The sequence below is a fragment of the Panicum hallii genome, chromosome 7 (assembly GCF_002211085.1).
Source record: "Panicum hallii strain FIL2 chromosome 7, PHallii_v3.1, whole genome shotgun sequence".
Classification (NCBI taxonomy): domain Eukaryota; kingdom Viridiplantae; phylum Streptophyta; class Magnoliopsida; order Poales; family Poaceae; genus Panicum; species Panicum hallii.
In genome coordinates this window covers 43,949,261-43,974,767 of record NC_038048.1, presented here as the reverse complement: position 1 = coordinate 43,974,767, position 25,507 = coordinate 43,949,261, and the positions used below count along the sequence as shown (strand labels likewise).

General features: G+C 40.5%; 2 protein-coding genes across 4 annotated transcripts; both read left to right on the top strand.

Annotated features, from left to right (window-relative positions):
- Window positions 1-242: 242 nt before the first annotated feature.
- On the top strand, window positions 243-5,453 carry LOC112900246. 2 transcript variants are annotated; one of them, XM_025969036.1, is made up of 10 exons: window positions 243-769; window positions 1,173-2,395; window positions 2,432-2,721; window positions 3,551-3,780; window positions 3,853-4,056; window positions 4,156-4,248; window positions 4,314-4,421; window positions 4,507-4,806; window positions 4,922-4,991; window positions 5,098-5,453. In XM_025969036.1, exons 1-10 carry the CDS (start codon window positions 308-310, stop codon window positions 5,121-5,123), a joined length of 3,006 nt encoding a protein of 1,001 aa, XP_025824821.1. In that variant the 5' UTR covers window positions 243-307; the 3' UTR covers window positions 5,124-5,453. The 2 variants fall into 2 exon arrangements, with proteins under 2 accessions (XP_025824821.1, XP_025824820.1); XM_025969035.1 differs by having other exon boundaries at window positions 1,173-2,721.
- A 3,530-nt stretch (window positions 5,454-8,983) lies between these two features.
- LOC112899590 (protein FORGETTER 1-like) lies at window positions 8,984-24,624 on the top strand. Of its 2 annotated transcripts, XM_025968118.1 has the most exons (32): window positions 8,984-9,676; window positions 10,253-10,318; window positions 10,449-10,622; window positions 10,703-10,833; window positions 10,948-11,024; window positions 11,369-11,550; window positions 11,656-11,733; window positions 12,789-12,921; window positions 13,457-13,517; window positions 13,709-13,790; window positions 14,319-14,447; window positions 14,655-14,798; window positions 14,918-15,020; window positions 15,345-15,473; window positions 16,543-16,613; window positions 17,059-17,228; window positions 17,304-17,397; window positions 18,550-18,647; window positions 18,749-18,884; window positions 18,978-19,084; window positions 19,735-19,830; window positions 19,904-19,991; window positions 20,078-20,195; window positions 20,506-20,617; window positions 20,685-20,808; window positions 20,884-20,961; window positions 21,109-21,227; window positions 21,951-22,004; window positions 22,143-22,245; window positions 22,774-22,902; window positions 23,825-23,936; window positions 24,049-24,624. In XM_025968118.1, the coding sequence occupies exons 1-32, from the start codon at window positions 9,101-9,103 to the stop codon at window positions 24,078-24,080; spliced, it is 3,906 nt and encodes a 1,301-aa protein (XP_025823903.1). In that variant the 5' UTR covers window positions 8,984-9,100; the 3' UTR covers window positions 24,081-24,624. The 2 variants fall into 2 exon arrangements, with proteins under 2 accessions (XP_025823903.1, XP_025823904.1); XM_025968119.1 differs by lacking the exons at window positions 23,825-23,936; window positions 24,049-24,624 and adding an exon at window positions 23,650-23,816.
- Window positions 24,625-25,507: the final 883 nt, after the last annotated feature.

Genomic DNA, 25,507 nt, shown 5'->3' with positions numbered 1-25,507 from the left:
AAGTCGGCCTATAATTCATTTTGTTAAATTGTTTCGCAGAAAAATCATTATGTTCAAGTAGCTACATATAACAATAATAAAATGGATCAAAATGCTAATTGAGTTATTGCAAAAAGAAAACTTTCGAGTATTCACTTGCACTGCTAGCGGTAGACATGGCTTGTCGCAGGGTTGTGGGAACCCACTGAAACCTTTGTAATTAGACCGTCGCTTTAACTCTCCGCTGCCAAAACCCAGACCGTCGCTACTGAAAGCCCAAGCGCGACGCTTCTCTCAAAGGTCAATCCCCACTTTTGCCTAGCACGCAATGATCCCCCCTCGTCGAGAGAAGGCAATGGCGCCACCGCCGCCCGCCGCGTGCGCGGCGGCGGCGGACGGGGAGCCTCTGGAGGTGCGGTGCGCGGGGTGCGGCGAGACGCTGGAGGTGGACCGGGGCCTGACGGAGTTCATCTGCCCGGACTGCGCCACGCCGCAGTCGCTGCCCCCCGAGCTCATGCCGCCGCCGCCGCCCCGGCGGAAGGCGCTCCCGCTGCCCCGCGGCGCCGCGGACGTGCGGGGCGCGCGGCTCCCCTGCGGCGCGTGCGGCGCGCTCCTCAGCGTGCCCGTCGGGCTGCCGCGCTGCGCCTGCCCGCTCTGCGGCGCCGAGCTCGCCGTCGACACCGCGCGGCTCAGGCACTACCTCCTGTCCTCCGCTGCCGCGGCGGACGCCGTCCCCGTGGTGCCGCTCGGTGCCTCCTCCTCGGCGCCACCCATCCTCCAACCTCGAGAGGTATGGTGCCGTTGCTGCGTTCTTCTAGGTTCTGGGCTCAGTGGTGTTATTCCCTTCGTTTTATTTGTCTTACCTCTTTGCTTGAACGGTAGGTAAGTCTTTTATGTTGGATAACTTGTAGAACTTTGGTGGTCGCAAAATAGAGTGAGCCTCTATGTAGTCAGTGTGCCATTGTTTTTAAGAGAGGTGTACAATTTAACAAAGTTAACATACCACACTTCAAGATTGAGGGGTGGTGCAGTAGTTGGTGTTGTGGCAACTTAATGTAATAATCTAGGAAACTCCTCAGTACCTTTGGCTGCTTCTTTTGCACTTTCAGGTGCAGCAAGAGCATCCAAAGTTTGCAAATTGTGCAAGACTAATCCCCCTAGAACCTAACATTTAGCTAACTTGTATTGAACAGGCACAGACAGAGCGTCCTAATTGGCTTATCGCAGAGCAGGCAGAATCAGAGCATCCTGATTACATGGTTGATCGAGAGAAGATACATGGGGTCAACCAGGATACTGCAAGGTACAAGGAGCAGAGGAACATATATTCAGGCAGCCCCAGAATTGTTAGTGCAGAAAATAGACATGGAGTGCCTCTAAATCAGGTCAGGCATCAGCCTCAAGATCTTCCTTCCAGCCATGCTGTTCATACAAAGCAGACATATCAAGAGAGTCCAGATCGAGTTACTGAGTCACTGCAAAATTCTGCTAATTCCGCACTATTTAAGAAATCAGGATGCATTTCACATATTAATGATACTACAATAACAGACATTAATGGCAGAGCTGGGAGCTCCATTTGCCCCAAAACTTTAAATCTTGAGAAGAGAAACATGCAGACTCCCAAACAGATCAAGCAGAAGCCACAAAAACAACTTTCTTGCTATGTGACATCTCTGGAGCATGCTCGGGCAGAATCTGTAAATAGGGCAATTCATGTTCAGGAAAAGCAACAAGAGCCTTCAAATGAAGCAAACCGCCGAGAAAATGCATGCGCTAGACTGGCCAATGAAACTATTGCAGACAATAACAACAGGAGGAGAACAAGGCAGTTGATTGGCCTCAATGCTATGGGTGCAGATAAGAATCAGGGGCAGACACCAAATAATGCTACACAACAGGTGTGGAAAGAACGATCTGATTCTGTGATCTGCAGGGAACTGGATAATCAAGTAACTCTAGAAAGCAAACAGCCAGGTCGTCACAGAGTTCACATAAGGAAAAGGAAGGGTCTGCTTTCTGCAAATTCAGGTCTTCAGCTTAGGCGTAGCAAACGTTTGGCGAAAGATTCTTCTGCCGCCATAGATAGACAACCTGTTATGGACGCCCAACTAATACATAGGCAAACTGTTGGGTGTCAAGCTGCTTCCCCAAATCGCCTCATGCCAATTGCCACTATATATGACGAACGGACAGAAAGTGAGCCTGATGAGCAGTGGACCGCATCTCCAGTACCATGTTTGTCTGATCCGCCAGATACTGATAGAACCATAAACAATTTGTGTACTAGTTCATTCCCTTCACATGAGATTCGTCAAACAAGCTGTAATGAGCTGGAGAACCTTCATTCAACTCCAATACCTTCTTCAAATCCTGACATGTCCGATCCTGAGCATTTTTCTTCAAACCCTGACATGTCTGATCCTGAGCATTTTTCTTCAAACCCTGACATGTCTGATCCTGAGCATTTTTCTTCAAACCCTGACATGTCTGATCCTGAGCATTTTTCTTCAAACCCTGACATGTCTGATCCTGAGCATTTTTCTTCAAACCCCGACATGTCTGATCCTGAGCAGTTTGCTCGTACCTATATTCCTATGGATGTTAGAAGGGCCCTTGCAAAGCTATCATCCAAGTCATTGATTCACCATATGATGTCCCAGCCAAGTTCTGGTGAGTCATACATGCATGATTCAATGGATTCTGAAGGACAGGATGTGCAGCTAGCATCTCAGAATAAAGGTATTTTTTACTTTTAACATCCTTATTGTGCATGGCATGGAATAAGACATAAACAAAGGGTGGCAAATGACCCTATGGAGGAGCTTTTTTATGGGGTCATCACAATTACTCTTTCAGAGGATTAAAGGGCTTCATAGTTTATTTGTCCATGCTGTTCGCTAGTGTTTTGATCTGTTGGAAGGTAGAGAATATTTTTTTTTAAAAAAAACTTAGACATACACGTGTTAGTTTTTATTATAAATTGCTGTTAATTTCCTTAATACTCTGATGCTTTTTTAATCAATGTCATGTTCTCCATATAAATTATGGAAGTTCCATCAAAGAACTAAGTTGCACATAATATTAAGAGTAGCTGTGCAATTTTGGGTTTTAATAGACAAATCATACTACTAGGAAAAGGTGACCTCTTGGGGACTGCATGGTTATTTTGTTTGATGAATTCCTCTTATTGGTCAACTGATCGAGGGTTAATATTCAGAAATCGAGGTGGAAGTACAACTCTGCCTCTTGGTCTGTTTTTAACGTCTGGACTGGTGGATCCAGTGAGATAAACAGCTAGTAGACATTTTAGAAAATTGAATTTATGGAAGTAATAGAAGACATTTGATGATCCGATGGTATAATGCAGACTGACTTGGCCTCAATTCCTTTTTGTTGTTTGGCTTAACAATTGGCCTTGAGTCCAGGCATTTCTTTATCTCATTATCACGACAAGTTACAGTAATTTGGGCAATCCACTGTTTTCAAGCCATGTTGATTCAGTTTATGTGTGATTCCTCAAATGATTTCACAGCTTGCTCAGACTTCTGATTTCCCCCCTTCCAAATAGGTAGACGTCCTCGTGGTTCAACACTATGTCTAAAGTTGTGGACCATGCCTAAGGGCATGCGCATACCAGTTTCATTGAACGCCTCAGGTTTGCCTATTGGAAAAGAAGCAGCCACATTGTCTTCCTTTCTGGGCACATTAGCACGGGATGGAATATTGGCACCTCTTTCGCATCTTGGTTGGAAAAATGTTCCTGAGAAAAACAAGGATGTGATGCGTCATATTGTCAAGGTATGCACTAATACAGTTTCTGTTTTTAGCGTCCGTGTTTTGTTCTCTTACACAATTTGTTTATTGCTGTAGCTCAAATTTGATATTGCTCCAGTTGGTGAGTTATGGATTGTGAAAAATTTAGGAAAGAAGTGGAAGAGCTGGAAATCTATATTAAAACAAAAGCATTTTGATGCTCATGAGACGGAAGAGGAGCGCCTTGCTGATCGGAATCCTCGTGTTCTTGAAGAACAGTGGCGATTCTTAGTTGAATATTGGAGTACTGAAAAAGCGCAGGTAGTACATACTGTTTATTTCCTGTGCATAGCTTGTGCTGCCATTCTGATTTTGCGATTTGTGGTGCTTGCTGGATGATTAGCTTATTTCTCTGATCAGGTTGCAAGTGCTCGAAATAAGGCTTGTCAGGCAAATGTAACCACGTATCATAGCTCAGGAACGAAGAGCTTTGCACGTAGAATTGAAGAGGAGGTAATTAAGTTTGTTTCTTTGTTTTACTATTAGTGATGCATTAATTGTGTTATTTTGTGCAACAGAGGCAAAAACGGCCTAATAATGATGAGCCTACAGTTGAGGATTTGTTCATATTGACTCACACTCCCAAGGATGGGAAGCCAATGACGAAGGCGGCAGCTGATACCATTGTGAGACACGAGAAACTAGATTCATACTAAAAGGTTTTCTTTATGTGGCGTGCATGGAAGAGCTGAGATTTCATTTTACATATAGGAGCGATTCCGTCAACAATGCCAAAAGCAAACAGAAGGGTCAGGGAGTGACTTCGGACTGGAGTCCCGCGCAACCAGGCGACGTAGGAAGCCAGGCTTGAAGGCATCTTTGAGGGAAGCCATGGAGGCTAAAAGAAAAGCTGAAGACGAGGCAGCTTCACTGATGAAGAAGTTGATTGCTATGGAAGAAAGGCAGAAAAAGGTGCATGCCGGTAAAGCCGACATGAAGGGCGCAGATGGTCCTGTGAACTCCCCGGAGGAGCGAGCAGGTGAACCGTCATCACCTCCAGGTTTTCAACAGGTAATATCCGGCCGTAATTCTGACCTGCACCTTGTGGAAAATATCCGTCCATTATCTTTGCTTCTGCCATTGATTCTGATTCAGTCAATCCATGTCATCATCATCATCCATGCAGGTCCAAAATACCCCAAGCTCTGATAAAATTTCGAAGGCATATCTCTCTCTCCGTCGACGATATCCCACAGGTAATTTCCGGCTGTAATTCTGACCTGCACCTTTTGGCGAATATCCATCCATTATCTTTGTTTCTGGGGCTGATTCAGACAATCCATGTCGTTATCATCCATGCAGGTCCAACATACTTTGGAGACATATAGCGATCTACTGTACAATCCTTCAGCCTAATGCTGGATCCCAAGGGCCTTTCCATGGTACCACCACCGGCAATAGCTGCACGAAGTACAAAAAACAACGGGGTTTAGCTCAGTGTTCTACTGTTCTTGTGTAATGTTGGCTCGCGAATCCTTGAGTTCACTCGGAAGTCGAGAATACGTTTGACTGCATTTGTCCATGGGATTGTGGGAGTACCTTTTAAAGTATTTGATCACTGATAAAATCAAAAGTGTATGTAAGTAGTAATAAGAGGCATATGCGCTTAATGTACTAAACATCTAGGAGTAAACAGGAACGGGAATCAGTTTGACTTATAAAATGTAGAGTAATAAGTAGAAAAAAGACAGTAACAAGTTTTATAAAAACCACGCAAGCCTGGACTGTGGGGGCTCTTTTGTAGTTTCGACAAGCTAGATAACCGTTACAAGATTAAAACCCATAGGCCATATTGCACAACCGTTGCAGCCCATCAATTTCCCTCCGCGGATGCCATTAAATATTCTTTTACACTTAATTCAACAATCGGTGTACGCAACGCCAACACTTCGAATTGGCTAATTTAATGCCACACAGGGGTTAGATATTAGATATTTATTCATGACTTGTTCCCGTATCTCACTCAGATTTGTCGGTACATGATACATGTTTCAATATTTTCTTATCAGTGATTTAACAATTCGCGAACCTTGATTCAACATTTTAATAGGCTAATTTAATATTTTACGTGGGTCAAATATTTATTGATAGTCAGGTAAGTTGACTGCACAGTTTAGATTGATTCAAATGGGGGCAATACACCACCTGCATCTTCAGTCTATGAAAGTGCTTTTAAGTTACTACTAACCGTGGGAAGCTACTGCAATGTCCCCATTAAGGGTATTTCTGTCCTTTAAGAAGATGTTGTTTTGGGCAGCCATAAAGCGTAAGAGCTTTCAAGAGTCCCACCAGGTTGCTCTACTAGCTGTGGGAAGATATTGCAATATCCCTATCAAGGGTATTTTTGTCCTTTAAGAGCATGTTGTTTTGGGCAGCCATGAAGCCTACGAGCTTTCAGGAGTCTCGCCAAGTTGCTGCTCATCTAGGGACCAGGGAATGGTTAAAGGGGACACGAACACTAATCTTTCCTGAAATATGTATTTCTATGTTGTGTTTTCCATTATTTTTCATATGTGCAACAACACTAGATTTAGTTTTACGTATATTCGGCATAATATTCTATATGGAAGTAGTATGGAACAGCCCAAAGACAACCCTGCAAAATGTTTATTACGTCATTTTGCAATTAGGTGTGTTATATGCATTTAGCAATTGCATCGCTTTGATCTAACTATGCTTTTTCAGATATCAGAGTTTGTTCATAAAATCATCATTTCACATAATTTTTTTACAGGGTTGGTATAACAGATGGGGGGCGGTTACATGCTTGAGTCCACCACATATGGTGTGGCATGATGCGTTGTGCCCTCACTACAATAATACAATACAACGATACAAAAATTATGATTCTATGAGACGAGTCACAAGCAGAGAACAATAGGATTATACATACTTAGAAAAAGGGGTCTACCTGGTGGTAGGGTGAACTGTAATCAATCACAGATGTTCTGGGTCAGAGTTACATGATGGATTTTGAATTGAATGTATGGTGAATAAGAAGTGAAACAAGAAATTACCATGTATCAATAACTCTTTTAATGTCTACAACTTGATCCTCAACGAAATGAACATGTATGAATTCACCAACACTTTCAAAGAGGGGGTAAACCAGAAATTGTACATCTTGTATGTTGGAGATCAGCAACTAATCGATGATGTTTAGGAACTGGATACCTCATCGATAGATGTGTTTCTTGATACTTAAATGACTCTTGAAACATCGACACCCCTACAAATGCTCTTTTACATACATTTTGTTGACTGATAGGGAACATGCATGTTGTAACATCTAACTGCGCAGCTCAACGATAATGTTGTAAACTGTATTGCTCTCTGCAGAGGCAGGCATGTGGGGACACAAGTGCATGACTGTTTTTAGCACAATGCTTACGATTGCTAGTGCAGCTAATGCCATTATACTACAAAGGATGTTCGAGAAAGTAGTTCATCTATGTACTTAGGTCCACTTGCAGCTTTCCACCCAACACATTCGTGTAAATGTACATTGACCTCTTATGGTTTTGCACCTAAAGATCTACGATAGTGCACTTTGAGCAATCGATCTTTGAAATGTTCAATGATAATTATGCTATAAATTTTTAGAATGTTTGTTTGGCTCTAACTGCCATTTATAATCTTCATGCTTTGGTGTCTGTTGAGAAATTGGTATACTAAGTTTGTTACTGACTTTCGAGAAGCAGAACCAAACTACTATGATACAACTTCTTCTGTGGAGTCTATAGCCACACTATACTGAGGAGACCTTCACCTAGATACTAACATGGGAGACCAAATCTATACAAGATAACTCAACTCTTTATTCACTATAATTTAATGCAACATAGACTCTTGTATTCTTTATATGGCTTACCTATCATGACATAACTTATAGGTGCTCATGGTGGTTGTGGTATTACCATGTGGCAATTTCCACACTCTTATTTAAACAAAATTCTAACTCTTGGTTTTCTCTCATCCTTATCCAACCATGTAAAATATCTTATTATAGAAAATTTCTATCTTGTCATAAAGTATGACAACACTTCTCTTTTATCATTTATAAATTCTTATCATTTATAAATTCTTCTAGAATCTTCTTAAGTATATATTGTTATTTTCAACAGTGTTATTGCGTTATTTCATAATAATATCTTGTAGTGACAGTTATGGACACATGGTGCATTTTGTTTGCCATCAAAATGTCACTTATTTGTAAGTGCAAAGAGTGTTTAACATAGAAAATGTTAATGTACTCCTCAAAAAAACATAAAAAGAAATTTCAAGCTCCAATTTTCTTCAAAGGAGTTTAAAATCTTCGTGAAGTCTTTTCCCCTCATCAATGACAGTCTGACAGAACATATTTTTCTTCGGTAATGCTCTGACTTGAGCTTCCAATGTGATAAAAAAATCGGATGCTTTCCGTCCGCTTGTTTGTTTCCCCCAACCTAACATACTGATGTTGCAGTGGGAATTTTTTACATATAGTTTTGTTGCGATAGGTATGATGGACTTTTTACATAATCTTTTGTTATGGTAGGGATATGATGATATTGCAACAGGAGTTTAAGTTGATTACTAGTGTTATATTACAGTGGAAGTTTTCAGTTGATTATTGATGTTGCAATAATTATTTTAAGATTGTTCGATAGATCAATTTGTTATGCTGCAGTGATCATTTTCAGTATGATTGAGATGCGATGCGATGTTGTAACAGCTATTTTAGAATGTTGCATAAACTTATTCTAAATATTTTAATAATTAATTTGTTGTGCTGCATCTTTTTAATCTCATCGACCAATTCTATTTGTTTTATTATATTTTTAAAAGATATTTTCGGTTGTAGTTCAAAAATATCGTAATTATAATTTTTAAACGTTGCAAAAGTTAAGTGTCAATGTTACAAAATACTTGTTGTTCTTATTAGATATTATATAAAATATAATGCTATGTTGCGATGAGAGTTTTCTATTATAGAAACGGATGATAGAGTTATTCTTATATATACTTTTGTAATTTTATAATATTGCAGGTAGTGATTTTAAATATTATATTAATTAATTTTTAATGTTGCGACGCAGTGTATGACATCGCACATCCCAGCGCGCTAGCTCCGATTTTTCTTCGTGTCTTGATTTCCATTTGGCACCCAACCGGCCTCGAAATCTTCGAATACTGGCCCAGACCAACCAACCCACTCTGGCTGTGCCGTTTCGGTTTCTCCCCTGCTCTTCCCGAGCGAGGAAGGAGACCGAGACCAGACACCCCACTCCCCTGCCCCGAAACCCTCGCCGAGCGGTCGCCGCCGATGGCCGGCGGCTCGTCCCCATCTCCGGCCGCCGCGCCCGTACAGGTGCGCTGCGCCGGCTGCCGCGGCGTCCTCGCGGTCGGCCCCGGCATGACCGAGTTCATTTGCCCCAAGTGCCACATGGCGCAGCGCCTCCCGCCGCAGCTCATGCCCAAGTCCACCTCGTCCTCGTCCTCGTCGCCTCCGCCCAAACCCCCCGCGAAGCCTTCTCTTCCTCCTTCTACGCAGCCCCGGAGGGGCGCGCCGCCGGCTCAGGGGGTGGACCCCACGAAGATCCAGCTCCCATGCGCGCACTGCCAGGCCGTCCTCAACGTGCCCCACGGCCTCGCCCGCTTCCGCTGCCCGCAGTGCGGCGTCGACCTCGCCGTGGACCATGCCAAGCTCCAGAACTTCCTTGCCTCCTCTAACAGCGCCCCGCCATCGGGCCTCGCCCCAGCCTCGGGGCCAACGACGCAGGTGCCTCCGGTGCCGTTCCTCCAAATATTGCAGCCCGGCGTTGCGCAGCCGCTGCAACTGGTGGCTGGCGCAACGATTCCTATGGTGCTGCCTGCTGCTGAGCCTGAGGAGATCAATGAGGTATGTTGCCGAGTAACCGTGTCAATACCTTGTGAAGAAATCGACAGGACAATCAGAATTGGACGGGATATGGAGTGGCATTATGCTTCTCTATATGATATACATCAATTCTATACTGAATCAGAGTTCCATTGATATACATTTTGCACAAAATTGTATGTTCTATCAATTTGTAGTGGCAGACATAGATAACAGATGTCTGAATTGTGCACTGCCTCTTTCCTTCAGCATGATGGTACTCCATTTGTTGGGGCATGTGCTTTTATTTGTAGTAATTGAATTGGCTAATTAGTAACCACTTTCAATTTTTTTGAATTAATGGGGTAAGTTAGCACGGTTCATATTACATAGCCTTCAGATTTTCTCTATGTAGCTTTGCATGTTTTTTTGTTGTGTACTCTTAGTTGAAGGATGTATATGTTGTTGCAAATCTGTACAGTTTCAATGGCATTTTATCATAAACGTTCAGTTTGTTTTCTATGTTTTATCATACTAGTGCCTCAGGTCCCAATGGTTGCTTCATATGTTGTACTGAGAGGCTTGCAGACTTGAACTTACTTGGACTTTATCAAACAGGTTGCTATTGACGTTGAGCGCGAAGAAGATGAAGGTGGCACAGTTGGAGAAACTTTCACTGACTATGTAAGTACTCTTTCCATTGACTTTGATCCTGAGTATGGACTTGAAGATTTACTTTCTAATGCTTATAGATGTCAACATTAATCTTTTATCCAATTGATTGTGAATTTGCTATACCTACACTTATTTCCAGAGGCCTCCCAAGCTATCACTTGGTCTGTCTCATCCAGATCCAGTTGTAGAAACTTCTTCTTTATCAGCTGTACAACCTCCTGAACCGACTTACAACTTGAATATCATGGATGAATTGGATGAGACGAAGGCATTGTCTTGTTTGCAGATCGAAACAATAGTTTATGCTTGTCAGGTTGGTTATCATCCTATGATTATTCTATGAGGTTTTTATATGTCACACCTCTTGTAAATATTTGTGATGTTGTATGACAGCGGCACCTTCATCATCTCCCTACTGGTGATAGAGCAGGTTTTTTCATTGGTGATGGGGCTGGTGTTGGTAAGGGTCGAACAATTGCTGGATTAATCTGGGAAAATTGGCAGCAGGGAAGACATAAGGCAGTGTAAGGCTTGGCAAAAATCACATTCATCAGTTAATTCTGATGAATTTCCAACAACTTCTTATAGTTGTGCTGTTTCTTCATTGCTTGATTTTAGCTGTTGGTTGCTATTTCCAGGTGGGTGTCTGTTGGTTCTGACCTGAAGTATGATGCCCGTAGAGATTTAGATGATGTTGGTGCAAAATGTGTCCAAGGTGTGAGGCCTTTTCACCTTTGCAATGTGATTTATATTGCACCTTCAACAGAAAATGATTTCCATACAACATTTAGAAATGCTTGAATTAGTGTGAACACAGTGATCACTGATCAGGAAATAAAGTTATTGGATAACGAAGGCCTGAATCAGCAGTGGTGTCCTAAGACACCTTTTTTTAATATTATTTCTGGGAGTTGGGAAGTCCTTGACGAATTTTGCACCATGAAAGGATGGACACAACATGTTCAATTATGAGAAGAACTTGCCTTCTAGCTGTAGCAGATTGATTTATGTACATCTATGGTTGATATTAGCAACTGATATTGTATATGTATTATGCAGTGCACCCTTTAAATAAGTTACCGTATTCGAAGCTAGATTCGAAGGCCATTGGGATTAAGAATGGGGTAATCTTTGTAACTTATAGCAGCTTAATAGCATCGTCTGAGAGAGGCCGCTCCCGTTTACAGCAATTGGTTCAATGGTGTGGCCACGAGTTTGACGGTCTCTTAGTGTTTGATGAGGTTATGTATTCGATTTCAGTTATAATCATTTGGTAAATATGCATTTTATAGCTAGATCTGCATACCTAAATAATGCGGTGTATGCTGAAACAATGTCTCTTGCAGTGCCACAAGGCCAAAAATCTGATTCCTGATGCAGGGAGCCAACCCACACGCACTGGTAAAGCAGTTCTTGAGATCCAGGTGTGTGATTTATAGCTTGACCTTATCGTAATCTGTCTGGGAAGAAAACCTTTCATCTTTATATGTCCACTTTAGTGAGTTATTGTGACATACCAGATAAACTATGCTTAATACTGTGAAAGTGCTTGTGATGATATTGAGTGAATTATTCTTATAAGAATCATGTACTCTTAAATAGGGTTACATTCAAGGAGATGCCATATCTGATTCTTTCTGTCGAATTCCAGAGACTAAAACTGTTATCAATATAAATGCTCATGTTTTCGTAATGTGTCACTGCATGTAAAGTTTGGGGGGTTTCCCCAGTATGAGAGAATACATTTTTGATACAACTGTTAGGTGCGCTAAGGCAGATATGTTTGGTAAGATTTTTCAGAACTAGACAAGTATTTTTTATTAGCTGTCCTTGTATTTTTAGAACTTGGGTTAACATTTAACTGAATCATCAGATACATGCAACGCTGATGAGGTAATCAGCATTGCACATTTCTGTGCTCTGTACAAAGCTTGAAATTTTAAAACAGGCGTACCATGCTATTGTTTCAATACTTTGGGCATAAATTTTCAATGGTCCTGGATGCGCATCACGCCAACATATGAGTAAAACATACCATAAATGCGGATGTAGTAATAATCAAGGTAGCAACCCTTTTGTTTAAAGGGTGTTCTTTAGGAGAAGATCCATCTATGGACCTTTTCTTTTGGGTTTCACGGAGTGGCCACACATTAACTTTTGGCACAGAAAATGAAATAGTTGATCCAACTTTGAGCTTGGACCTTGTACTCTTTCTTGTCAGAGAGTTAAGGAAAACCTAGGTTCTCAGTTTCACACCTTAAGCTTCCTTTTACATGGACCAATGTAGATTTAGTAGCTATTTAAAATTCAAGCTTCGTCTCATTACAAGAAATGTTACAATTTTATAATTTCTTCTTCTCCTTCATTTGCCTGTCGTAAAAAATGTTTCATTGAACTAATCTATGAAAGGTCACATGATATATTTGTAAGTTCAACACGCTTGCTTGGACTATTATTGTAACATGACCAAACATCACAGGAAAAGTTACCTGAGGCTCGGGTTGTTTACTGCTCAGCAACTGGTGCATCAGAACCTCGAAATTTGGGCTATATGGTTCGACTTGGACTTTGGGGTGAAGGAACATCGTTTCATAATTTTCCGCAATTTTTAGGTTTGCTGCTTCATCCTTTTTAAGTGAACCCTTCCTTTTGTTTGAATTTCTTTTACATTTTAACTTGCACTAAATAAGTAATTGATGCATCCATGCTGGCAGCAAACATACTGGTGGTGCTAAGAACCAATAATGGACACTAAATTATGGCCACATTAGACTTGTATATGAATTTCATCATTTACAGCATGGCAGTGTGATAAGTAAAGGATGGCTCTGTTTGAATGAGAAAACCCTGTATGGCTCACTAAAACATATCATACGAGCAGAACTGTAGGGACAACTTTGGTTTACTGCTGCTCTTGGTAACTCAACTGCATTGATAGTTAATCTAAATTATCATTTAAGGAGTGGGTATAGTGCTGGATTTTTGGTTTGGTTGTTATGATAGTCACTTATTATTTCATGATTTATTTAGGATTGTGCTAGTTTTTGTACTTTAAGAATCACATGCCTTGAATTAGTTTTGTATGCCCTGTGAATTCCAGTATTAACCTACCAAATGTGGTTGCTCACATTTATGGAAACTTTTCAGGTGCTCTTGAGAAAGGTGGGGTGGGAGCCCTTGAACTTGTTGCCATGGACATGAAAGCTAGGTAGCATTTCTTCCGCCAAATTTCAGTTGCTATGTGCATGAATATTCCATATGTAATGGGGACATGAATCATGCTTTCTGTAAATGGGAACCGATTAGTTTTCATCCAGCCATTTCTGTCCTAAGTAGTGGATGGGGCATTTGATTTATCATTGCGGCTTATTGAGTGCTGCTTTCATTAAATTGTTGCAGGGGTATGTATGTATGCCGTACTCTGAGTTATAAGGGGGCTGATTTTTATATCGTGGAGGCTCCGCTTGAGGAAAGAATGATGGTAAAACAATATGACAATGACAAGCTTTCTGCATTTGAACTTTTACTTGGTTTAATCATGTTCTCTTCCAATTTTTCTCTGCTTTACGACTTTACTGACTTTGCCCTGTCTTTTTTTTACCACATCAATGTTTTCTTCTGGTCTATGAGTGATTTTTCGGAAAGGGCAACCAGTCAACCCCTGAGCTCGTCGTATTAATTTTCTTTACAGCAAATTTTATAAAAGGAAACGTCTATGTACAGAAGTTAAGAGCTGGGGAAAAAGTTTATTTTATGTTTACATATAGTGCGCCTACCCATTGGAAGACTACCAAATTCCTCTATCCTGTGCAAATGCATGATAACATATTTATTCTATTCATTGTTTATTTTTGTCGTAGCCTGCCCCAACTTGCTTGGGATTAGGCTTTGTTGTTGTTTTTTTAGTTACATCCACATGCAACTTCAGCTTATTTAGCTTTCCTAAGCTGTGGATCCATATAGCTCCTGATACAGTTTCATCTTTTTTATAATTTCATTTGTAATGCAGAACATGTACAGAAAGGCGGCTGAATTTTGGGCTGAATTGCGCCTTGAGCTCCTATCAGCAAGTGAACTCATTGCTGAAGAGAAAGGCAATTCAAATCAAATATGGCGGCTGTATTGGGCCAGCCATCAGGTATTGCTTCCTTGTGTTTTCAAAACTAGCTTTTATGCAATTTTATCGCCTTTGCATAGTTTCCAAACATTGTATGACCCCTATTTTGGCAGAGCTAAAATTAGGATATAATTCTAATAATGGTGTACTGAATCTGGTAGAATTGCCTAACATGCTTAAATACTCACTATTTGTTATGCTTCATAACTGATGGACTATCTTTTGCAGCGTTTCTTCAGGCACATGTGCATGTCTGCAAAGGTACCTGCTGTTGTGAGATTAGCTAAGGAGGCCTTGGCAGAGAACAAATGTGTGGTGATCGGTCTTCAGAGCACTGGAGAAGCTCGAACTGAGGAAGCTGTCACCAAATATGTCTGTTCACATTTTCTACAAAATTTTTCTTTCTGTCCTTCTGTAACAAGCACAGATCCTTGCAAACTGGATTAATGCTCCACTAATCTAAAGGCTTGATTATTTGAAATTTGAATCAGGGAGTTGAAATGGAAGATTTTGTTTCTGGTCCTCGAGAGCTTCTCTTAAAGCTTGTAGAAGAAAACTACCCTTTGCCTCCAAAACCTGATTCTTTTCAGCAAGGTTTGTTGTGATTGTTTCAGCATGTTAATCGTACCCAGTTTTTACCATCCTGTGGGCCAGATTGGTTGGAAATACTGTGTAATACTTGTAATGCTGGTACATCCAAGTTTAGGATTAGTGAACTTTTCTTCTGCTGTATCATATATTCCACTTCCATGATAGCAAAGCTATGCTTCAGGGTTTTGTCCTTTCTCATCGAGCCAATAGGGCTTAACATCTGGGGAAAAGGGTATTTGTATTTTCATGGTGCCTAGTTATTAATATTAAATTTCTGCATGTTGGTTTCTCAATTCTTGTGATATGTCCTGCTGCCTGCTCTTTTAGGTGAAGAAAAATTCACAGAGATCCAGCGTAAGCGCCATTCTGCACAGGATGTATCATTTAAAGGGCGAGTAAGGAAAGTAGCGAAAATGGTAGATGTGAGTGATGATGACACTGATGATTATTCTCCATGTAAGTTTCCTGGTAATGACATGGTTTTAGTTTTGTGTTTTTAACCATGTAGCAAGCATGTTACTTTCACGGTGTATCAGCTTATTCTTAGAGTAGATATATTGAAAAAAATGTAGTAACTAGAAGAAAATATCCCAAAGAAAGAGAAAGTAACAAGTGGATGAATTGATAGGTATGAGACATGATTTAAATGCAATAAAAAATGAACGAAAAGATAAGTAATGAGGTAAAAAAGTATGGAAAGATAATTGAGGCGAAAAGTTAACAACTTTGTATGGTGAAAAAAGAACAGAAATTACCCTGTATGCAGGTGCAGTATGGTTTGATCACCAATCAGGTTTAGGCTTTGGGTGCACTATAGGTCCATTACAGAACAGTCAAGATGCATGCTTGAAAATGAGTTCGAAAAAGAAAGATGACTTCTGGGATCATGGGAAGGTCCCCGGTAGGCTTAGGGGCATTTGAATGTACCATGCCATACTTAGTATGATTCAAATTAGGAATGCCAAATATATTCGTACAGTGCTCTATTCGAAACTTGACATGCAGTAAATGAGTCCCTGAGAAAAACTGGCACTTCTCTCAATGTGCCTACTGCACACTATACACCGTAACAGTTGCTGTGGCATACTATAGTGCTATAGCCTGACTCCACAGAGGTATATACTTGTTGATCAGCCACTTTGAGGCGCCATGACCAAATGTTCCTAGTATATACTTGTTGATCAGCCACTTTGAGGTGCCATGACCAAATGTTCCTATGTAGCATGATACATATAAGCACTAGTCCCTCGAATTTGAAATTTAGGTTGTACTAGTATTTGTGTCAGTCAAAGTTAACTATCGATACATAAAGAATTACATAGATTGAGAACATATAATTGATGTTAAAAGAACAACCATTCTAATATTTTGTGTTGTTCTTTTTATTTTAAATACCATATTGTCATCTTGTGGACCATATGAATGTCCTAAATGACTTAGGTTCCCGATCAGAGGGAGTTCTATTGTTGCGTTGATGCTCTTGATTAACAATGTTAATATAGCTAATAGCTATGAAATGTTTCAGCTGAATCAGATCATGAATCAACAGAATCTGATGAGGAGTTCCACATGTGTCAAATCTGCAACACAGAGGAGGTAACTTTTCTTCCCTACTATTAATTTGATAGTATATTATGTTAAACACAGTTATTTGCATTTATTCTATGTCACATTCTTTTCCCTCCATTGAGGGTGATATATCTTTTTTATGTGCTCAATGACCTTGCTTGTATTCACAATTGTTGTTTTTCATATTTGTTCTTATTATTTATTCTTGTGCACTATGCATAGTGCCTTTGTGTCGCTGTAGTCATCACTCTTTCTTTTTCATATTACCATGACCTCGGCCATTTTAGAAATATCTGTGGCCGAGGCTTGATAATAATGCCGAAAACTAGTTCTGATTGTAGAATGCTTGCAGAGCAATATAATGCCTCTTAACTTTAAAAGTTTAAAAGCTCTCTGAAAATTTAATGCCATTTCTATTTTCAACTTTATTTCCTGAAGTTCTCTTGATATGTAATAATATCTGATCTGTCAGGAAAAGAGCCTGTTGCTTCATTGTTCTAGTTGTTCTCGACATGTTCACCCAAATTGTTTAACACCACCTTGGACTGGGATGCTAACTGATGATTGGGCATGCTACACATGCAAGATAGTAGAAGATGAGGAAATAGAGCAAGATGCCCATGTAGCTGATTTTTCAAAGAGGTTCGAATCATATCCTTACTAGTTTATGCTCATATGGCCCCCAATTTATGCTGATTGCTTTTTGTGACTTGTAAGGTATGACGCTGCAGTAGAGAAAAAGTTGAAGATTTTGGATATAATACGTTCCTTGGATCTTCCTAATAATCCTCTTGATGATATCATCGATCAGGTAGTTTTGTTTATTCCTGTTAATAAGGCTGAACATTATGTCCATGCTGTTTCTCGATTTTCTGTTATTTTATGGGCATTTTGTTCACACATAGCATAAAAGGGGTAGGAATAGAACATATATGGATCAATTACTGGTTTATAAAAGAAACATTGATTACCAATCGACAAGGCTGTAACAACCTGGCCCAATTTGTGGTAGCCCTTGTGGCCCAGCCAGTTGTAGTGGTGGGATCAGTCCCACATAGAGAGCTTAAAGTTTAGAGTAATAGTATCCTTGAGAATCAGCATATAGTAATCAGTCCCACATGGATGTTTTTTTCCTTCATTTTGCACATGGAAGGGAGCCATTCCTCAGGAACAGAAATTGTTGTTCCTTTGTTTCAAACTCTAAACTGCAAAAGCCTTTCCACAGGAATGGATTAGTCTATATTCTATAATTCCTTTGGAATTCCTCCAATCCAATCAGGGCCGTACTGATCTTACTATTTGAATCAGGGGTGGTTGCTATAAGTTAAGCTATCATCGACTAAGTTTAGATGGCCCTGAACTCGAGCGGCGCAATTACGTTGACTACCAGCAGCTGCGCCACAGCATAGAGGTAGATGGTAGACTGGCATTGGGAATATTCTTCTTGCTTTTATGAAAAGAGAGGTACAACCCCATCCTTGAGATGACTTGAACCTTAAAGAACCTATCCCAAAACTAAAGGAAATAGATAATAAATCAATCTAATCTAATCTCTTAGATAACAAAAAAACCATAATGACTGGCGGGAATACCCGCTCATGAACAGTACCGCAGGCCCTAAGGAGGACCATGTGTTGCTCCCTTCCTCCATCTTATGAGCCCTAATGGGCTGCACATAACATAAGCAGTGTTGATATATCTTAACTCAGATCTCAGTATAGAGCCCTAGTATGTGCTAAAATAGTTGTGCTTTATGACATCCATTTTGGCTGAATACGAGATCTTTTTCGTTGAGTTTGCTTTATTGCTCTAACTTCTGTTCATCATCTAGTATCCTTCTGTGTTCTATTGTTTCACTTCTTCATGCATTGCCATAGAACTTAAAGCAACGACGAGTCAGACGTTTATGCACATAAGATCTCAATTCGTGTCTAATTAAGAAGTTTCCATATTTGTTTTTTAGCTGGGGGGGCCTGACAATGTCGCAGAAATAACGGGACGTCGTGGCATGCTAATAAGAGCTTTGGATGGAAAAGGCGTGGTTTATCAGGCGCGGAACGCGTGAGATAGCTTACTTATGCTATTATGTTTTATATTCTGGTTCAACGAATCCCATGTATATTTCCTCATTGCCTGTACTTATATTTTTTCATTGCTTGTAGGAAAGAAGTCTCAATGGAGATGATTAATATGCACGAAAAGCAGCAATTTATGGACGGTAAAAAACTAATTGCAATTATATCTGAAGCAGGATCAGCTGGCGTTTCTCTCCATGCTGATAGAAGGGCAAAAAATCAGGTCCTATGTTGCTCCATTTTACCCATTTGTTGCAACTATGCCATATGCTAATCTATCAGAATAATGCTCAAACTGCTTAAATTAATTTCGCAGAGGAGAAGAGTACATATAACGCTTGAACTCCCTTGGAGTGCAGACCGTGCAATACAGCAGTTCGGGAGAACCCATCGTTCTAATCAAACTTCTGCACCTCAATATAGGTGTGATATTTATTTACATGAATATTCTGTCTTTCTTGTCTTTATGGATTTTGGTTGTGCACTGTTGGGTAGGTCACTCCTGAATGAGGGTTTTGTGGGTTTTTCCTTGCAAATGAAGATTGAATGATGTAGAACCAGATCGGATTTTTTTTTGAGTCATTCAAGGAAGCACCTGTAAGGATAGCTAGAAGTTAGAGCATTGATTGATTTGCAAACATATTAATGTAGATGCAGAACTTCTTTTAGTGCTGGTAACTACTGATGGCTGCCAGTGAACCTGGAACAACTAATGTCTTCTCAATGCATTATATGCAGTATTACAGTCTCTGTTTTTCATATCCTGTATTTAAGAATGCATACGGGCTTGTTTTATCAAGATTGGTTTGATATAGAACCAGCAAATTTATATGGGCAATCCTATTGAGGTTTCTATTTGGAAAGCACTTTTTCACAAATATGATGTTCTTAAGAGTATTTGTGGTGATTTTTAATTTGGGGAAAATACTGTATTTTCCCTAGATGTATTGGTTGCCCATATATCCGGTCTCGGTTCATGGCAAGTTGACATGTTTACTATGTTCACATTTCAAACTGTTTAGCATCATGCATAGATTGGTTATATATCTGAAAAAATTGGAGCTCAACTGTAGGCTCCTTTTTACAAATCTTGGCGGTGAAAAGCGATTTGCATCAATTGTGGCAAAACGGCTGGAGTCTCTTGGCGCTTTGACACAAGGAGATCGCAGGTTTTTACCGATTTCTAAGTTGCAATAACACATCAGTCAAAACATTTCTGAGGCTAGATTTCTACTTTGGCAGGGCTGGACCTTCTTTGAGTGCTTTTAACTATGATAGTAATTATGGGAAAAAGGCGTTAACCATGATGTATAGGGGAATAATGGAACAGGTTTATACTACTACAATTAGTTTTATGAACTATTTCCTTTTTTTTTGTCCATACAACATTCTAAGAGTTGGTTTTAAGGTGACCAGGATTCTTTTCCAGTTGTTCCTCCGGGATGTTCTGATGATGAAGCTAGCATCCAAGCATTCATCGATGAAGCAAAAGCTGCTCTAATATCAGTTGGAATTATCAGGGATGCTGTCGTATGTAAGTTAATAAAAGAAACATTTAAGTTAAGTTTTATGCTTGTTTCGGTATATTGGTAGCATATTAACCTTTGTTTATGATCACATTGCTTCATGATGGATGTGCTTAACTGCTTATATTTTGCCATTTTGTTTCACATGATGACAGTTCGAATGTTTAATTGGCACTATTAAATTGAATATAAAGGGTTTCCCTTTGATCGTTGTTTAGAAGCTTGTAATAGTTGTTAATTTTCCATTGGTATTTATGTGTTATATTCTATGTATAGTTCGGTAACAAATATTTTGGCTTACTAAATGATTTTCATCAGGCAATGGAAAAGATGGAGGGAAGTTTTCTGGTCGGATTGTAGATTCAGATATGCATGATGTTGCTCGTTTTCTTAACCGTCTTTTGGGATTGGACCCAAACATTCAGAATAGGTGAGGTGCACAATCCACATACCTTTAGAGAGTTGGTTCGACTATTCTAACACAATCTTTGGAACAGGTTGTTTGATCTTTTTACAAGTATACTTGATGTTGTCCTTCACAATGCACGGATAGAAGGGCAACTAGATTCTGGAATTGTTGATATCAAAGCTAAGAAGATTGAAATGAAAGAATCACCCAAGGTAATGTCTTGGTGTGATGATGTTTGCTTTGGCAGCTCGATTTTCATTAACCATCAATGCATGTTTTCCATGCAGACAGTTCATACTGATAGCTTATCTGGTGCATTGACGGTACTATTTACTTTCACCATTGATCGGGGAAGGACTTGGGAGGTAAGTAGACAGTGTAGGAGCCATTATTGCTTTTCCTTAAGAACTAGGTCATCATTGTAGTTGTATTTGAGTAAAATCCATGTGGTTGGACTGTTTTCTTTACCTGCATAATTCTTTTTTTTTTTTTGAACATGTGCATGTGTAAAGTCGGCAAAGGCGATGCTTGAGGAAAGGCAGAAAGATGGTGCTGGTTCATCAAACGATGGGTTTTATGAGTCCAGAAGGGAATGGATGGGGAGAAGACACTTCATTCTAGCTTTTGAAGGGTATGTTTTGGATGATGATTAATGCTTTGGTTTTCAGCTCTTTTATGTGCAATGCCATGGGCATACTTTCGATGGTCATGAACACAAGTATATTCCATTAATAGTTTGATCTCTCTTCTTGCTTAATCCCAAATGAGGTGCCAGCATCTATCTTAACCTCTAATAATCTATGCCTAACTAAATTTTGGATATACATGCACGTTAACTAACCCTAGTGTTGGCTGTTGCATCTGCTGCTCCTAATGATCCTTGCTGTACACCCTCCTTGGCCATGCCATGCAATATGTTAGCATTGTTGAAATAAGGTCCACATACATCTAGAGAGAGAGCAGGAGAGATTAGTAAGAACAAAGAAACAATAAATTCATCTTTGATTTTTTTTTGTGGAATCTATCTTTATAATCCTGCTGTATTTTAGGAAGAAAATGGAAACCTTAATGTTTTCTTGAGAACTATGTAATACCTTTTATAAAAAAGGAAGAGACAAGTATAAAAGTTACTCCTGCGTCGTTCGAGGAAAAACAAAAATAAAAGTTAAAATTTTCTGTTGGCAACCGAGGAAGGCTGGAATGAGGTTTGACTCTAGTGTAAATGAAGTGACAGAAACTTGCATGTATGAGAGAGAGTGATTTAAATATGAACAGAAAAAGGAGGTTTACTGTAATGTCCTTGTTATTTGGTCCAATGTTACAACTGAGTCATTCTTAATTCTTTCTGAACCAGCTCAACTGAAGGAATGTACAAAATAATCCGACCTGCTATTGGTGACGCATTAAGGTATTTGCGGTTCATCATTTTTTTTCCTTGGCAAGGTTTAGTGTTAGCATTTTACTTCATGCAGCCTAGCAGATTTTATATCTAATGTAAAGGATGGAAGTTCCTAGTTTTTGTTACAGCTCCATTTTCCTTTTGCAGGGAGATGCCTTCAACTGAACTTAAAAGCAAGTACAGGAAAGTGTCATCAATAGACAAAGTTAGTAAAGGATGGCAGGAGGAGTATGATACTTCATCGAAGCAGGTAATATCACAAATTCTGTTTCCTTGGTCTCTGAACATGACACTATGTATTGATGTTCTGTAAAATATCCGGTTTTTCTTATCAGTAGGTATAATTATTGTGTAGCCTACGCATGCCAGAGAGATGCAAGTTGGAAGGGTCTCATACTTGTGTTATTAGTGTTGCTCTTAGAACTATTATGTTCAGGCATCAATGTTTTGTGAAGTGGAAAACTTTAAGCATGCTGTCACAGCACAGGGCTGGAGTGCTTGGCATTTTTTTTGTGATTTATTCCTTATGCATCCAGAGATTTTCAAGCTGCATAATGTCTCAGCATGCAAATCTCTGGAGGGTTATGGTGAATAGCTATATGTTTGTGGACCCATTCTATATTGGTCCTTGTATTGAGTATTGACTAACTTTATGTTCCATAGTCCATTTACACCCTTAATTTCGTTTAAGTTTGACCAAATAGCTAATGAGCTTATTCTGTACCTTTCTTTTCTTTTATGTGCATTACTGATCCAGTGCTTCTTTTCCTCATTTCAGTGTATGCATGGATCTAAATGTAAAATTGGGAGCTACTGTACCATAGGTAGAAGGTTGCAAGAGGTTAATATATTGGGTGGCCTGATACTTCCGGTTTGGGGTGCAATAGAGAAGGCCCTAGCCAAGCAGGTTCGCTTCTATGCCTATTATTTGCAAGTTGTATTGTTGCTAGCTATTATCATGAGTTAAATGATGTGATTCCTCTGGATTCAGCTGGTTGATCTGATTCAAAGACATGGCATATTACCTATATTTTTGTATCGGCCCCTCTATGGTATATTAATTCCAACTAGATGTACAAACCACTTATAACACTGCACTCTTCAGAGTAAGGACACAATATAGCCTTAAGGATTCCTATCGAAGGCACCCAGAAATAATGGTCTCCAAATAACTAAAGTAAGCAGGAAGTTGAGGGATAAACAGAAAAAAGTTCAAATGCAGTTTTGATGCCATGGTGGCAGCTAGGAGTGACAATTCTCCTGAGGGGGTGGCATAATCTACATGGAGGATGGGGCTGGATTGGGGATAGACAGCAAACAAAGTACCATCATGGGTACCTTTTGTGTCTGTTTAAGCTTATATTTTTATCTATCCATTGGAGTTTAAATTTTAGAACTATATATTTGGAAAAAAAATGCATATAATCAGTTGACATTCAGTTGTTACCAAACATAGTCTATCCATTGGAGTTTAAATTTTAGAACTATATGTTTGGAAAAAAAAATGCATATAGTCAGTTGACATCCAGTTGTTACCAAACATAGGCTAACCCTAGGTGACCAACATATCACAATATAACGAAGTTACAGATTGACTTCTCCCACTGTCTGAGTTTTGCTTAACGTCCTATGCTTGGCTGCTTTAATCTAACAGGTTCGTCAGATTCACAAGAGAATACGTGTCGTCCGTTTAGTCACAACAAATGACAGCCAACGAATTGTTGGACTGCTGATTCCACTGTCTCACAATATAACGAAGTTACAGATTGACTTCTCCCACTGTCTGAGTTTTGCTTAACGTCCTATGCTTGGCTGCTTTAATCTAACAGGTTCGTCAGATTCACAAGAGAATACGTGTCGTCCGTTTAGTCACAACAAATGACAGCCAACGAATTGTTGGACTGCTGATTCCAAATTCAGCAGTGGAATCAGTACTAACAGGTTTGTTTCTGATGTCCTGGCACTCCTCTCGTATGGTTTAATTTATTAACTCAACCTCCATTCCTTGTTTTTATCATGTACAAGTTCAATTTAAATGCTGTCTTATGTGCAGGGTTGCAATGGGTCCAGGATATTGATGATTGACATGGAAAGGCTTCAGTTTTGTTTTTCTCACCCACACTCGTATTGCCGGTTTGTTAGTCACCGTTCTGATGTCAGATGCAGCAGCCTTTAGGGCCTCTGAACATTTAATTTTGTTTCTAGGGAGCTAGCAAGCTAACTTATCTGAAGCGCCGAAATTCTTAGCTTACAGGTCAGGCAGGTATATACGGACAACTTTTGTATGTAAAATACGCGGTGTGCCACCGCAGCTGTTTCTTTCTTTTCCACCCCTTGTTCTCTACCAGGTCTATATGTTGTATATTTTGTTATGTAAAGGTACCCAAAATACTCGGTTAACCCCAAAGAAAGGCGCACTCACTAATATGGCAATATGGGGGCCGCCATAGTGTTTCCTCTGCGGAGTTGCTGCCGATGTCGAACTAAACAGCACAAAAAATTTGAGACATGTCAACATTATGGTCAAATTATGCACTGTACGTGCTAAACCTTGTGTCCGGTGACAACTGACAACATTACATTTTGTTTGTTTGACTGCTGATGTGGAACTAATTTTTTATCTTGTTTTTTTTTGAGACCATGATACATTTACTTGTTGAACACTGGCCATGACTCGGCGATGGCTGTTCTCAAGTAGTGGTTGATGCTGGACGCTGTATACTTCTGATTGCAAGGTGGGTACAGTACTACAGTATATGCTTTGGAGAAGCTCCCAGATGACACCCGGAAGTCCAAAGTCTTTGTGGAGTCGTTGGTCTCTTGACCTCCTGACCGACCCAGTTCCCTTCGAGTAGTTTAATACTTTATCGAACATTGTGCTAGAAGCTTCTGAATTGTTCGTGACGAAAGGATCAGGAAATGGTTTGAAAGTTGCAGCCAATTGTGGCCTAGATTACTGGAAATCGCACTTAGCCGCTGCCGCTGGTAACGAAAAAAAGAGAGTAAAGGTCTCATCCAACCAAAGCTAGCCCGCCATTATCCGTCCCCGGACTCAGGCGATGTGTCAGGGGTGGCCAGGGCGACGACCTAGGTGATGTGCCAGGGCGGCGACCTTGACATGTTGGCCGCTGGCGCCACTCCCGGGCAAGCCGCAATCATACAACGCACTCCCGGTGGCTCGAGCACCCGTGGTGGCGACGCCACCATCACCGGGCGAGGCGGAAGCCGACGCGCGCCCGGCCGCAAAAGCCGGGTGTATTTTTCGCTAGGGGTTCGGGGGGCGTCCGGCCCGGTGATGCCAGTGCCCGTTCCTGCCTTTCCTGCTTGTTCGCTTGCCGTTTTGTGCGGTTGGCAATGGCGTCGCCGAGCTCTGCCCCGAGGCTAGGCTGGTCCGTGACCGTGACCTCACGAGGTTTTCCAGGGCAGTGACTGTGAGGCGTGCGTGCGTGGCCTTCGAAGTCTCGGAAAGATGGCAACCGATCGAGCCGGGCAAGGTCTGTTAAGCACGCTGC